The sequence below is a fragment of the Ambystoma mexicanum genome, chromosome 4q (assembly GCF_040938575.1).
Source record: "Ambystoma mexicanum isolate Mex_15411 chromosome 4q, UKY_AmexF1_1, whole genome shotgun sequence".
NCBI lineage: Eukaryota > Metazoa > Chordata > Amphibia > Caudata > Ambystomatidae > Ambystoma > Ambystoma mexicanum.
This window is the reverse complement of record NC_090928.1, coordinates 1,262,976,250-1,262,992,544: the sequence shown is the minus strand read 5'-3', so window position 1 is coordinate 1,262,992,544 and position 16,295 is coordinate 1,262,976,250. Positions and strand designations below refer to the sequence as shown.

Genomic DNA, 16,295 nt, shown 5'->3' with positions numbered 1-16,295 from the left:
GACACCACCTAAGCCCATACTTGTTGACGGAGAACCAGAATTCGAAGTCAAAGACATCTTGGACTCTAAATACTCTAGGACCAAGCTATATTATTGTAACGCTCACATGACTCCCACGGAAGCGCTGGTCTAGTCTGGGTTGCTGTGGCTTATTCGAGCGTGATGCGCAGAACTCGGAACACCGACTGAACAGGACCCTCAAATCTTGCTTGTCTGGCCCGTAGGAATATCCTTTTGCAGATGAGAAAGGGGATTAACAGTCTGCAGAATAGTGTGCTTGCTCTCCCTTCCCCCCTTCGTTCTTCTCTAACTTCCTCCGAAATCCCCGGTTGAAGCTCACCTTATGGTTTGAAAGGATGAACTCTCCATCCTGCTTCTGGTGCAGGGGCGCGTGTTTGTCCAGTTACTTCACTGGTTTTCAGAATGGCGCTGGCAAAATCCACTTGACTTTTCCGAGCGGAACGCCGTAAGTATGAAGATTACAAAAGTTCAAGTGTAGAGCCTTCTTTTCTGTTGCTTTCCTAACCTGTGATCTGTCCTTTATTTCAGGTGCAGAATGAAGGCGATGCGTTGAGGGATTGAATTGCCGATGGTAAACTCAGGTGAGTTAGCGATGGGGGTGATCCCTCTTAATGTCTTTATATTCCTCCAGTAATGTCTTTTGTCCTTTCCCCTTAGGGGCCGGGGTGCGGTACCTGCCAACGAAGCGGCGCCGACCCGAAATGAAGAATGGTCCACCAACAGAAGACCGGTAAGTGTTATGGCGGAAAATTAGGCTTTCCTTATATGTTCCTTCTGCTCACCTTTTGTCTCTTCTTCTCTCCCCTAGGCGCAGAGATGTGGCGACCGGTGAAGACAGTCGCAGTGGAGCCAGAAGAACTCCCGAGGACAGGTGAGTGAAGCGCGGCGCTGCAGCGAGCAACGCAGTGCTTTTAAATGAAAGTCTTTTGTCAGGAACGCTGGCGTGAAGGTTCCGGATCCAGGTCACCTTTCTCTTCTCTTCTTTCCTTACAGGTGTTCTAGGATCGTGGCGGGCGTGGCTGGAGACCAGATGCAGGAGCAGACACGGTGAGCTTTCAGCTGCTTGGATGCAGAACAACGCAAAGCGCGAGCTACTGTCTGGGTGTGGCTTAAATAGCCCCCAAAGTAGTTCCAGGTAAGTATCCTTCCCTGGCCACGCCCGAGTGGCAAAATAGTCCCAATGAAAAAATAGTCCCTTTCAGGTCTCAGGGAGGCCTGAATCTTGCAGCATGGTCTGCATCAGGTAAGTGCACAAAACACTTTCCTTTATGAGCCTGGCGCCTATGGCGCCAGGACTGATGTCCAACATGAGCCTGGCACCAACGGTGCCAGGACAGAGTCCAAAGAGCCCCTATAAGGGGCCGCTGGGCTTTTACCCAGGGGCATGATGCCTGCTACCGGGGGTGCTGGGCCTGGCCTGGTGCTCCGGGGGAGGGATCATGACAATTATCTCGTCCATTGGAAAGGATGTGGACCACAAGATAGATCCTGGGAGCCCAGTGAGAATATCCACACACCACGTCTAATCAGGAAATTCCATCAGAACTTCCCAACCAAACCTGGGCCAGACAGAAGGAACACCATGGGAGGGGCCTTAGGGAGGAGTGCTGTCATGACCCTCGCCCAAAACCCCCTCTGGAAAACCCATTGGCCAGGTGGAGTCAGGACTCTGGCCTCTAGTGCCTGGCATCCTCTTCAAAAGCCCTCATGGGGCCAGTCCTGGCGCCTATGGCGCCAGGCTCATACACCATGAAAAACAATGTAATTGGGAACTACTTTATTGTATTGTCAGTAGGCATCATGACAGCACTCCCCCCCAAGGCCCCTCCCAAGGTCGTTCCCTCTCGAGGTTTCTGTTTGTTTGGGAAATTCCGATGGAACCTTTTTACCAGCCGAGGTGCATGTACGTGGTCGCTGGGTTCCCAAGACCTTTCCTGAGGCCTGTACCCTTTCCAATCAATTAGATAGAAAAGTTTTGATTTTGAGATCTTAGAATCCAAAATGTTCTTCACCTCGAATTCAGGCTCCCCATCTATCTAGATTGGTTCTGGTGGCTTTATTAATCTGGTTCCTGGTTGCACTGGTTTCAAAAGTGACACATGAAAAACGGGGTGAATCCGCATGTTAGCTGGTAGATCGAGCTTGACTGCCACTGGGTTAATTATAGCTTTGATCGAGTAAGGGCCCAAATACCTTGGATTAAAAGTTCGAGGTCCCTTGAGCAATAAGTGTTTGGTAGCCAACCATACTTGATCCCCTATTTGGTATGGAGGCGCCTCACTCCGATGCAGATCCGCATTCTTTTTGTATTTCCCTTTCGCTTGTTGCAAATGTGCAGTTGCATCCTTGAAGGCTTGAGTTATTGTGGAATGCAAATGGTCCACTGCGGGCATTTCAAGGCTCAGAGGTGAGTCCAGGTCTGAAGTACGAGGGTGATGTCCATATAGGGTATAAAAGGGGCTTTGTCCAGTTCCAGAGTGTACCGAGTTATTGTATGCATATTCGGCCACCCATAAAATATCCTTCCAATTACCCTCCGATTGGTGCAACATACATCGTAGGTATTGTTCAAGGGTCTGGTTCGTTCTCTCCGTCTGACCATCGGTCTGTGGGTGGTGGCTGGTTGAGAGTCTTACATCGATTTGTGCCAGTTGACAACACTTTCTCCAAAAATGAGAAATAAACTGGCTTCCCCGGTCGGAGACTAGTATGGACGGGAATCCATGCAAACGGATGATATTTTCGAGGAATTCCTTGGCTAGGACAGAAGCTGAAGGTAATCCTTTCAACGGAATAAAATGGGCCATCTTGGAAAATAAATCCACCACAACCAGAATAGTATTGTATCCATTACAAGGGGGCAGGTCTGTGATAAAATCTAGTGATAAGGTGTGCCAAGGTGCTGGTGGAATGTCTAAGGGCTGAAGAAGACCGGCGGGTTTTGTCTTTTGGCCTTTGTTTTGGGCGCAAACTCCACAGGACATCACGAAAGATTTAATGTCCTTTCGCCAGGAAGGCCACCAGAATTGTCGTTTAATTTTTTCCTCAGTTTTGGCAATGCCAGGATGTCCTTCCATCAGGGTATCATGATGACTGGAAATAACCAGTTCTTGCAATTCCTTTTCTGGCAGAAATAAGCGTCCTTGGAAGTAAGGTGGGCCATCGTTGACCAAAAAGTAAGACCCCCTTTGGATCCAATCCTGCAAGGCTGTAGAGTCCAGGAGTTGTTTTACCCGTGCTTGAATGTATACAAGGGTTTGTAAAGAGGATATCCACAAAATTCTTTGTTCGGGAATTATCGGCACAGGTTCAGAGTTTGTGTCTATTTCTCCCATTCCTATTCGAGATAGCGCTTCCGCTTTGCCATTCTTACAGCTGGGCGGTCAGTGATTACAAAATCAAACTCAGCAAAGAACAAAGCCCATCGGAGCTGACGTGACGATTGAGCCTTGGCAGTTTTTAAATATTGTAAGTTTCGGTGATCAGTGATCACGGTGATGTTATCCCTGGCGCCAAGAAGATAATGCTGCCAAGCCTTAAAGGCAGACTTAATGGCTAATAATTCCTTGTCGGTGATTGCATAATTTACCTCAGGCGGCGAGAACTTTCTGGACCAAAATGCTACGGGGTGCAGTTGGTTGGTTTCAGGGTCTCTCTTAGACAGGACAGCTCCCATGGCTAAGCTGGACGCGTCGGTTTCGACTACATATGGGAGATCGGGACGCGGGTGCTTCAAAATAGGTGCGGACGTGAATTTAGCTTTCAATTCCTGAAAGGCCTGTTCGGCTTCCTCGGTCCATTCGAAGCGTTTATTTTTTCGCAAGAGTGCAGTGATGGGTTGTACCACACGTGAAAATTCCGGGATAAATCTGCGATAAAAATGAGCAAAACCAAGCATGCTTTGGACACCTTTCACCGAACTAGGTGATGGCCATTTGAGGATGGCATCCACTTTTCGTGAGTCCATTCGGAGCCCTTTAGGTGTTAGGATGAATCCAAGAAACTCAACCTCGGTGGTATGGAAAACACACTTTTCCAGCTTTGCAAACAGTTTGTGCTGGCGCAATTTCTCAAGGACGGCCCTGACATGCTTTCTGTGATCAGATTCCGAAGAGGAGTACACAAGAATGTCATCGATATATACGACAACACAAACATTGATGAGTTCCCGAAGGACATCGTTCATAAAGAATTGGAAGGCAGCAGGCGCGTTGCACAACCCGAAAGGCATCACCTGCTATTCGAATAATCCATATTTTGTACTGAAGGCCGTTTTCCATTCGTCGCCTTCTTTTACTCGCACCAGATGATAAGCCTCCCGGAGATCTAACTTGGTGTATACGCAAGCGTCCTTCACCTGGTCAAGGAGTTCAGGGATCAGAGGCAGAGGGTAACGGTTTTTAACAGTTATCTGGTTCAATGCGTGGTAGTCGATACAAGTTCCAAGGTCGCCTTCTTTTTTGAGCACGAAGAACAAAGCCGAGGATGCCGGAGACTTTGACGGGCGAATGAAACCATTGGCTAGGTATTGATCTAAATATTGTCTCAAATGCAGATTCTCAGGTTCAGTAAGAGCATAAATCCTGCTACAAGGGGGTTGTGCACTGGGCACCAGATCGATTTGGCAATCGTACGATCTGTGGGGAGGTAACGTGTTGGCCTGTTCCTTTTGGAAGACGTCCTGAAAGTCTTGGTATTCTGGAGGTAGTTGCATGGAGACAGAGGTTACAGACGCTAGACTAATCTTCAGATTTTCTGGGTAGCAGGTTTGTGCACAATCCGGGAAGGTTATTCTCTTTGCTCGCCAATCAATTTGAGGATTATGTGTCTCTAACAAAGGGATTCCGAGAATAAACTGAAACTGTGGAGCCTTGATTACATCAAACACAACTGCCTCCCGATGGCCGTCTGGACCTATAAGTGTCACCTCAGCAGTGGAATGTGTTACCGGTCCAGAGGCAATTTCGGTTCCATCGACTGTGGTGATGACATCTTTGCTGGTTTTAGGACGCAGAGGGAGGTTAATCCTAGAGACCAATTCACGATCCACATAATTTCCTATAGCCCCACTATCGATGTATGCCTTTATTGCATGCAACCGCTTAGGCTGTTCCGGATCTACGAGGACCATTGGCACAATGAACTGCGAGGTCTGAGAGTTAGTTTTCAAGCTCGGCAAGCGGACCCCTACGCTTGTCGGGCGTGGTCGTTTTCCGAAACAGAGTCTTCATGGTTTTTATCAGCGGCTCCTACCACCTTCTTGGGCGGTTTTGCCGGGATATCTCGTAGAAAGTGTCCAGAGGACCCACAATAAAGACATAATTGCATCTGCCGTCTTCTTTCACGTTCTTTTTGAGTTAAAGGTCCTTTAACCCCTCCGATTTGCATAGGCTCAGAGACATCAGCACCCTTGGGGTTGCGTGGGTCTTGACCAACACCCGGGTCTCAAACTTGGACCGATCTGCTTTTCTGTTTTGAAGTTTGTGATCCAATTGGACCACTAAGTCTATATATTCTGTGCATTCTTGGGGCAGATTTACAACTTGGGCCAGGACATCTTTAAGTTCTCCGCGTAGACCTCGATAAAATAACGTGATTCTTTTATCCTCTGGCCACCCAGTTTCCACAATTAGTCTATTAAAGGTTGCAATGTAGGATAGGAGGTCCTGATTGCCCTGTCGCAGGGATAGGAGTTCGTCATCCAGAGCCTGCCCCTGAGAGTGTCGAGCAAATAACCTTTCCATGCTTGCTTGAAATCCTTGAAAATCACGGCGAATCGGGTCATCTTGAGTAACAAGTGGAACTGACCAATTGGCAGCACAGCCGCTGAGATATGACAATACAAAGGCTACCTTGGTCTGGTGATTAGGGAAGGCCCCAGGTCTGCATAGGAAGTGCAAACGACACTGATTCATGAATACGGCGAATCGTTTGGGGTCCCCAGCAAAGCGTTCGGGAGGGGCAACGGCATGTTTCCAGGTAGATTAATCTGCACAGGGTTACTGGGAACCACAGGAGCGGGGTTCCCCCCGGAACCGGGTAGAGGAGTATGTCCAGTTTGACCTTGCAAAAACTGTCTAGCCAGGTCATCAGTTCTTTCCTTTGATACAATCACTTCCCTCCTGAGAGCATTAGTCTCTTGACGAGCGGCGTGTACTTCGGCCCGTAATTCCCCCAGTAGTTGGGCCAACTGATCAGTCTCAGAAGTTTCCATAGCGCCTGGGTGGGAATTTGTATGTAGGAAGGCTTCGCGTTCTGTAACGCTCACCTGACTCCAACGGAGGCGCTGGTCTAGTCTGGGTTGCTGTGGCCTCTTCGAGCGTGATGCGCAGAACTCGGAACACCGACTGAACAGGACCCTCAAATCTTGCTTGTCTGGCCCGTGGGAATATCCTTCTGCAGATGAGAAAGGGGATTAACAGTCTGCAGAATAGTGTGCTTGCTCCCCCTTCCCCCCTTCGTTCTTCTCTAACTTCCTGCGAAATCCCCGGTTGAAGCTCACCTTATGGTTTGAAAGGATGAACTCTCCATCCTGCTTCTGGTGCAGGGGCGCGTGTTTGTCCAGTTACTTCACTGGTTTTCAGAATGGCGCTGGCAAAATCCACTTGACTTTTCCGAGCGGAACGCCGTAAGTATGAAGATTACAAAAGTTCAAGTGTAGAGCCTCCTTTTCTGTTGCTTTCCTAACCTGTGATCTGTCCTTTATTTCAGGTGCAGAATGAAGGCGATGCGTTGAGGGATTGAATTGCCGATGGTAAACTCAGGTGAGTTAGCGATGGGGGCGATCCCTCTTAATGTCTTTATATTCCTCCAGTAATGTCTTTTGTCCTTTCCCCTTAGGGGCCGGGGTGCGGTACCTGCCAACGAAGCGGCACCGACCCGAAATGAGGAATGGTCCACCAACAGAAGACCGGTAAGTGTTATGGCGGAAAATTAGGCTTTCCTCATATGTTCCTTCTGCTCACCTTTTGTCCCTTCTTCTCTCCCCTAGGCGCAGAGATGTGGCGACCGTTGCAGACAGTTCCGGTGGAGCCAGAAGAACTCCCGAGGACAGGTGAGTGAAGTGCGGCGCTGCAGCGAGCAACGCAGTGCTTTTAAATGAAAGTCTTTTCTCAGGAACGCTGGCGTGAAGGTTCCGGATGGAGGTAAGAAGTTTGATAAAATCCTTGGTTTTCACCTTTCTCTTCTCTTCTTTCCTTACAGGTGTTCTAGGATCGAGGCGGGCGTGGCTGGAGACCAGATGCAGGAGCAGACACGGTGAGCATTCAGCTGCTTGGATGCAGAACAACGCGAAGCGTGAGCTACTGTCTGGGCGTGGCTTAAATAGCCCCCAAAGTAGTTCCAGGTAAGTATCCTTCCCTGGCCACGCCCGAGTGGCAAAATAGTCCCAATGAAAAAATAGTCCCTTTCAGGTCTCAGGGAGGCCTGAATCTTGCAGCATGGTCTGCATCAGGTAAGTGCACAAAACACCTTCCTGCCAACGGTGCCAGGACAGAGTCCAAAGAGCCCCTATAAGGGGCAGCTGGGCTTTTACCCGGGGGCATGATGCCTGCTACCAGGGGTGCTGGGCCTTGCCTGGTGCTCAGGGGGTAGGCATCATGACAATTATTTCGTCCATTGGAAAGGATGTGGACCACAAGATAGGTCCTGGGAGCCCAGTGAGAATATCCACGCACCACGTCTAATCAGGAAATTCCATCAGAACTTCCCAACCAAACCTGGGCCAGACAGAAGGAACACCATGGGAGGGGCCTTAGGGGGAGTGCTGTCATGACCCTCGCCCAAAACCCCCTCTGGAAAACCCATTGGCCAGGTGGAGTCAGGACTCTGGCTTCTAGTGCCTGGCATCCTCTTCAAAAGCCCTCATGGGGCCAGTCCTGGCACCTATGGCGCCAGGCTCATACACCATGAAAAACAATGTGCTTGGGAACTACTTTATTGTATTGTCAGCCAACATGGAGGCATCCACATAGCTTGGTTCCTAAGAACCAAGCTATGCGGTCTCGTGTTTTGAGTGTGGTAGCCTAGGGACTACTTTACCTGGACTATTTTGTTGGGGCTATTTAAACCACACCCGAGCAAGACAACACGCTTCGCATTACTTTGCAGCTTGCAACGTGACGCTCACCGTGTCCAGCTATTCCCTCGAACCTCAGAAAAGCAGAACCTGCAAGGAGACAAAAGGAACATCATTAGCAGCAGCATCTTACCTGCAGTCTTCATCTTTAACCACTCGCAGCTACTGAGAACAGCTTCCTCAAATCTGCACGCCTCCCGGACAGAACGACCTGAAAGAGGAAGATAGAGGCAACATTAAAGAAAGCAGTAGAGACATTTACAACTTACGAACTGCTCAAAAGGCTTACCTGGCAGGTCGCCTCTCGGCTGGCCCCACTCCGGACATTTCACTCGCGCTGAAGAACACCGCGACCTACAAGGAAGGAAAACACAGGTTAGCAAAGGCAAGACTTTGCAGCGCTGCGCATAGCGCTTACTTACCGCATCATAGCGCTCTTAATGCGCCATCATTTACCAGCGGGGCTCAACCAAGCCAGTTCGCCGCGCTGAGGCTCTGCATACCTAATGGAGAAAAAAGAGACATTTTAAACAAAGAAAGGCATGCAGGATAACAACAAAACTAAAGAACAGCAATAAGACCTACCTGAACAATATCAAATGGGCCGGCGTCAGTGAAGTAACTGGACCGCACTCGCCCATGAAAGACAACGCGCCCCTGCAAAGAAGGCAGGATGGAGAGCACGCCTAATTCTACCACAAGGTAAGGACAGGGCGCCAGGGGGACTGAAATCATACGGGGGTGGAAGGAGGATACGTACCCCAGTCGGTCAGTCTTGAACACAGTCCTCCTGTATTTTCAGGCAGAACCTTCCCCGCAGACCACATCAGGGCAAAGCTGAGAAGCATACCAGCGAGTAACCCGGCTCGGTGGCGTCCCTGTGGATACCAGGTGAGCGTAACACTCAGCTAATGCCAGTCCTCAGCCTCCAGTCTTGGACACTCAGCTAAGGCCAGTCTCCTGCCTGCAGGCTTGGGCACTCAGCTAATGCCAGTCCTCTGTCTCCAGGCTTGGGCACTTAGCTAATGCCAGTCTCCTGCGTCCAGGCTTGGGCACTCAGCTAAGGCCAGTCTCCTGCCTCCATGCTTGGGCACTCAGCTAAGGCCAGTCTCCTGCCTCCATGCTTGGGCACTCAGATAAGCCCAGTCTCCTGCCTACAGGCGGGGGCACTCAGCTAAGGGCAGTCTCCTGCCTCCAGGCATGCGCACTCAGCTAATGCCAGTCTCCTGCCTCCAGGCGTGGGAACTCAGCTAATGCCAGTCTCTTGCCTCCAGGCGTGGGCACCCAGCTAAGGCCAGTCTCCTGCCTCCATGCTTGGGCACTCAGCTAAGGCCAGTCTCCTGCCTCCAGGCTTGGGCACTCAGCTAATGCCAGTCCTCTGCCTCCAGACTTGGGCACTCAGCTAATGCCAGTCCTCTGCCCCCAGGCTTGGGCACTCAGCTAATGCCAGTCTCCTGCCTCCATGCTTGGGCACTCAGCTAATGCCAGTCTCCTGCCTCCAGGTGGGGGTACTCCGCTAATGCCAGTCTCCTGCCTCCAGGTGGGGGCACTCAGCTAAGGCCAGTCCTCTGTCTAGTCTGGATCCTGTGCACCGTTCTCTTACTGTCTGTGAGCTACATCTATACCAGGGCCGGAACACCTTCCTTGTGGCTGCTTTTGAGGAATAGTGTTCTGTTCCTGTGCCACAACACAAGTGCCCTCGTTGTGGGCTGCTGATGTTGCCCTTTGCATGGTACTAGTTTATCCTTCTGATTGCAGCAAGAGTGAAGACTGCAAGGGCACTGCCAGGGAAGACCCGTGGTTATTTGGATATAAAGCTATGTGTTGTGGGCGTGACGAGGGGCGCAACCAGATGTTCTGTATTCCTTCATTCCTGTGGTTCCTTGGAGGGGGGCCCCACACGTGTCCGTGTACCGAGCCCCACAAGTGAGAAGGATGGTCCTGAGGCTGGAGTTATATGGGGGATGCCACACACTCTTTTGTAGGTCAGCCCCAGAGTCGTGTGCACCTTCTGCACACGGAGGGGATCCCCCTTTCTCTCTTCTCCTGCTCCCCATTGGGACAGAGGACCCCTTTTCCCTCCACTTGGAGCATGGACATCAGAAGGCTCATTGCGGTATTCAGTGGTGTCGCTATGGGGGGCAAAACCCCTCCTCAATATGAATAAATAATTGCTATATGAATGAAGCTGGGTTCATTACATTGTAATGCAAGTCCTTTACAGAAGAATTCTAATGTGAAAACACAGCTGTTGCTGCCAAAGTAAATGGTTGTTCTGTCACCTGCTCTCAGGGAAGGCCTTGCCTGAATGCAGTTTCAAACTGTTTGTACTGGCACACTGCGGTGTGACCAGCCTGCCGGGTTCTGAGGGCCCACTGGCCTGGCCCTGTGGTGCAGGTGTTCTGTTTGTACCATCTCACTTGTATTTGGCAAGGGACTATACTAGACTATCCTTGTGCATTCTTTTCTGATGGAAGGTTATCATTCAAAGATGGACAGTCTGGTACACTCTTATTGTACTCTTCCAAAAAACTTCTCTGAGAGTGGGAAAGGGGACAAACATTACCAGTGAGGATTCCTGTATGCTTTGCATTACATCACAGAGCATGTCAGGACTATATCAGTGATCAGAGTTATCTATATTGGATAAAGAAGTCTGTGATAAAAGGATTGTATGTGTGAATCTCTAAATGCATAACTGATGCATGGCTTGGTGCTCACACTACTGTTCACAACACTCACCTTACATTAACATGTTTGTAACCATAAATCATACATAAGCTTACGTTTTTGGATGCAAGTATAAAATGGCTGCAACATCGGCCACTCAAATGGGGTACAAGAGCTCTTTTGCTTCTTGTTTCTGAATAATTTTAGGTGAGGAAGGGCTGGGTCTCACTGTGGGCATGCCCAACCCCAGTACAGAAACATCTTTAGGGAATCATATCTACAGACAGGGCATGAACCCGCACAAGAGGGACCCAATAAACAATGCACAGAAAGGCTACACAGAAAGGATTGTACCTCTTACAAACTTTAGCCTGACCAGTAATAAGCTGATGAAGCATTTTAAACAAAACCGGCTTCTAATGCATGGTAAAGGGTCCACAGTTCCTCAGCCACTACCTCCTCATTCTTACGCAGGCCTCAGGGGTTATTTTTGCAAAAAAGAGCAGGCCCATGCTTTATCTAACAGAGCTGGCATTAGCATCTCTCATTAGTGCTGGCCTGCAGCTATTGAAAATCATGGTGTGGCAGTGTAGAAAGGGTGCTTGGCCTAGTGGATTTACAATTTCGGCAACTTCTTTGATTGTTTTATGCGTTTAAGTGTGGGCACAGTATAGCGTGCTGGTCAGAGCCACATACCCAAAAGGTTCCAGTGTGCTATTGTATGGACATTGGACGCATCAGACAAAAACAGGCATATATGCTGTTACATACGGGAGCACCACAGATGCCATTAAGCAACAAGGTGATGGCTTGTGCAGCACACAAAACATTGCTGCACACATCACCTCATTGATTTGCCATGGACTATTGTCTGCATGGGGACACCAAATTGCTAAGGTGCCCAGTGACATTGAGTTGCCATCTGGTGTGCACGCTAAGCAGTGGCTGGCTTGTTTAGACAATTAAAAGACCTTCGATGCTGAGCAGATGAATTTAGTCCATGTCCCAAAGCAGCCACTAGAGTACTTAAGCAGGAAAATGACAGTTAAGCTTCCCAGGGATGCACCGTATATAACTAAAAAGTAATATAAAAAAATAAAACGTTTTGTCAGTCCAATGAAGAGACATGAAAACATGACATGTGCTGGCCTGGTGAATACAAGTGCCCAGGTTCAGTTCTTAACACTGAAATGTTAAGCATATACTCGGTAAAAACAATGGTTTGTTAAATGAGCCATCACTTATAAATTCATTACCCCACTTGAAAGGCTGTCAACACAAAGAATGAGGGGTATAGGCTGTGACTCACGAGCATCTCACACGCTGTGTTAGGAATATGCGTTCCTTTGTTTGCATATTCCAACGCATTGCAGTCATGAACAAGTCCACAGAGAGCGGCCACCGGACATCTCAGGAGCTCTCACCGGCACAGCAGGCTGCTTATTCTTTTGTCCGGCAAGATCAAAGTCAGCTTTATGGGTGGGTCCCTTACTGCGCCCACCTCCTGAGCTATTTAGCTCTGCGCCGAGGGTCGTCGGCCGCTCAGCCCGGGCAAGAAACAGGGCTAGGAACAGCGAACGTCCAGCAGCAGGAGTGGCAATGTCTTGAAGAGGGTAACACGTTCTCTTAACAGAAATGGCAGAATGTTCACTTTATATAGGCGTGGGGGGGCAAGGGGGCAGTTCCAATGTCTCCTGTCGTCAGGGGTTAGAAATCCTGAAAGGCAGGACTTCCTCATGGTCTGCTATCTCAAGGTCCTGGACTCATCTGAGTGTCCATGTTATAACATCATGGATGACCTCTCTACACAATTATTTTTTTCAGGTTACATCGAAGATAAAACAGGTAAGTAAAAGAAAGGATAAATTATACCTGTCCACTAGCATTACAGAGGCATTTTATATCAGGCTTTAAATGCGCTGAGAGCAACATTGAGTTCAGCAGAAGACCACCAGAGGCACTCCTTCCGGCTGCCTGAGGCTGCCTACAAGAACTATCCAGTGTCGATCTACTGGCTAATCAGGTGACCTCTGACCCCAAAACCGCCATCTTTGAATGGTATTTCCATCCCGCTCCACCTGGGAATACCTCAGATCCACCTAGTACATTGCCAGCTAGCCCTGACTACTACTGAACTAAAATGCGTTCTCTTTCCTCATCCTCTTCCTGCTATTCTCTCCTTATGCGCTCGCCAATCCCCCACGTTTCGTATCCCTATCATAAAACTCACCACTTTCACCACATCATCTGCACACCACCCCCTTCTAACAAACAATGGCTGCCAACAGACCACTCTGCTCCTATCACCTACCCACCCCACCTCCCCTACTCTAACGTTCCATCTTAACTACCCTCGTCTGATGGGAAATGGTGGTGGTGTCGGCCACCCATTTTCTTCCCGTCTTAATATCTCATACCCCAATGCCACAATGCCTCCTACCTCCTTTTTCCTTCCTCGTTCTATTCACTTCATGTCTATCTATCGCCCTCCTGGCCCCACTGGACCATTCTCCAATGAACTCGGGCAGCTCCTTGATTCTCTCTCCCTGTCACATTAACCCATCCTCTTCGGCGGCTTTGACCTTCCTTCTCCGAGCACTCTGCAGAAATCTGAATGAACCCATGATCCGCTCTATTCATCACCCACCCACTCACTCTGCGGGCAACTCTCTTGACCTCTCTCTCAGCAATTCACACTACTGTCACGCCATCTGTTTTTGACCACTCCAGTGCAAACACCACCATTATCTTTCCAGCCTCTAACCTTTCCTCCCCACTTACCTCTCCCATAGCCCAAAGAAAAGGTAAACCCTCTGCTCTGCTATTCATCCCTTCCTCTCTGACCTTCACCTCTAACTCTCTTCCTTCCATTTTTTTATTTTATTGAGAATTTGTTAGGCACCTTATACAACAGAATTGTGTTTCGAAGCACCACAAGGCTAAATGGTAAGGGAACAACGGGAAGTAATAACAATGGCAAAACAGTCAAACACAGTCATGGTCCTACTGGGCCTTGTGGCATTCGGCCCTGCAAGTGTGGGAGATAGGGAGGAGGAGGACGAGCAGAGGAGCGGACAAGTGCTGGTAGGGGGCGCGGGCAGCAAGTGCTGCGGGGAGCCAAGGAGGAGAACCTCAGGCTAAGTGTTAGTGCAGGCGACTCTCAGGGGTGGGATGCAGAGCCACAAAGTAAGGGCCATCGAGGGCAGTGCAGTGGGGGGAGGAGGGTGCTGGTATCGACTGGGAATAAGGGCCTGGAATCCTGTGAGATTCGTGGGGATCAGGCCACCAGTCCCAGCGGCAGTGGTGATCGGCAGGGAAGGCAAAGAGGGAAAGACGTATAGAACAGCAGAGTTTTGAGCAGTTTCCGGAATTTAAGGAGGTCCGGCTCAAGTCTGAGACGGCCAGGGAGGTTGTTCCAAAGGGAGACGCCAGCCGAGGAGAGAGGCCTGCCCCCACTCTCTGCTTGGAGAGTTTGACAGTCAGAGAGTTGGAGTTAGAGGAGAGTAGGGTTCTAGCAGAGTATCTAGGGAGAAAAAGTTGGAGATAGCATGGTCCCAGGCCCAAGAAGGCCTTGTGGATGATGCAGAGGGTCTTGAACTTGATCCTTGGAGCCACATTGAGCCAGTGGAGAGATTTTAGGGCTGGAGAGATATGGTCCCTGGGCTCGAGGCCAGGAATAATTCTTGCAACCCTATTCTGGATAAACTGGAGGGGTCCAAGGGAGGAAAGAGGGATCTTGAGAAAAGAACGTTAGCAGGAATGATATGGGACGAAACAATACTGTTGTTCATGAAGCCTGGAAAGGGGTATCCATTCTTTTTACAGGATATTTTCGGCCACTGCATATTTTTGCTGCAAATGTTTAACCAAATTTTTTGCTGTGACAATATAGGGGGCTTTGGGTGAGACAACATGGTCTGGACCATGAGGGAAGGTTTTGCACCTGTATTTTCATTGGCAAAAAAATCAGTTAAAAAATGCTGGGAAAATAAAATCGGTGGTAAAACACATAGAACCTTGGTACGGTCGCTCTGGATTGTGGTTGATATTGACTCATGTCCATGTTTAATGTGGATATTAAAATCTCAGGCAAGGTAATGGCGGCCGCCTCTCAAGAGTTATTACCTTGATCATGCATGAGGTTCTGGGCAGAAAGACCACGTTTAAGCAAAGGAGACTGGTCTAGCTGCTAGATCATCATAAGAAAGGGGACTAGGACTAGGCCATAGTTGGCCTCAACTCTCACAAGGCTTTCAACAGAGTAGACTGGATCTATATGGAAGAAATACTGCCCGGCTTAGGGTCAGGCACATTGCTTATAAGGTGAGCCACGTTAGTATATGAGTCACCGCTGGCAAGAATCTGTTTGAGTGGTGGCCAGGAGGTAAGGGCACTAGACAAGGGTGCCCGTTATCACAGCTAATCTTCGCCCTGGCAGTGGAGAACTTGGCCAGATCAATTAGACAGAGATTTGGGTGGAAAGAAGACGTCACATTTGGGGGGCCACTGCATGTGGGTTAGCTCAATGCGATAATGTCCTTCTGTATGTTCACAGACTGAGTGGTACATTTCAAGAGATGCTGGAACTGGTGGAAGAATTTGGGATCATCTCGGGACTTGGAATAAATTGTCCGAAGTCCACCGTACCCCCATTACGGGGGGCTGCAACGAGCCTGCTAGAAGGATTGCTGATAATGCTGAGGGCCTTCAGATAGCTGGGCTTCCACGCCAGTAACAGCTCTATAACAAATGCTTCATCTGTTCAGGCGCTTTGCGCATTATGGTGGCCCCTCCCAATGTCCTTAACGGAGAGGGTAGCGCCAGCAAAACATGATTATACCAAGAGCACTATTCTAATTTCATTGCATGCCAGCGGGGATCCTCGGTCGTTCTGTGGTGCCCTGGATCCTTTAGTGTTGAAGCTATGCTGGGATGGGCAGAGGGTGAGGATTGGATTGAGGGGAGTGCAGCTCCCCTCTTGCAGGGTGGGCTGACCTCCCAAGGCTTTATAGCACAACTCCAATGGGCACCTTCACAGTACTGGTGGGGGTGGGGACGGTGCCATCAAATTACTATTTTGGCTAAGGCCCTGCTGGCCCCTACCCAGCTGAACAATATTGCCAAATTAACCAAAAAAACAAATGAGTAGATTGCTGGAGCTGATTGACACTGTTGGATAGTTCTGGAAAGGCATAACTTAGATGGAGCAGTACCGGGCACCGTACACATCAGCAACACTGATCTGCGGTAAGAGGTCAGCACCTGCCGGGCCCAGTTTCCAGAACTAACCAGAATTGCTGATATTGGGCTGGAAGGAACTCCAGATGTATGCTTCCCTAGTTTGATGCCATTGTGAAATAAAAGCAAATGAACACCATTTGTAATAGTGTGTCTTGGACTAGCTAAGAGATGCATTGCGCTTCGGTGGAAGCGTGCAGCACCCCCTAGATTAGGAGATTGGAGAAGGGATTTAGAGAAGTGGGAGACGGCTGAGCGAGATTTTAGATTATACATGGGACCTTTGATT

The 16,295-nt window shown here is 49.3% G+C and overlaps 1 protein-coding gene across 1 annotated transcript in view; it reads left to right on the top strand.

The window, feature by feature from the left end:
* Positions 1-16,295, top strand: part of LOC138467370 (uncharacterized) — a 174,418-nt gene that overhangs the window by 152,268 nt on the left and 5,855 nt on the right. The window contains exons 2-3 of the mRNA XM_069607331.1: positions 830-892; positions 7,013-7,075. Of these exons, the coding sequence (XP_069463432.1) occupies positions 830-892; positions 7,013-7,075 (126 nt within the window). The remainder of the gene's footprint in view (positions 1-829; positions 893-7,012; positions 7,076-16,295) is intronic.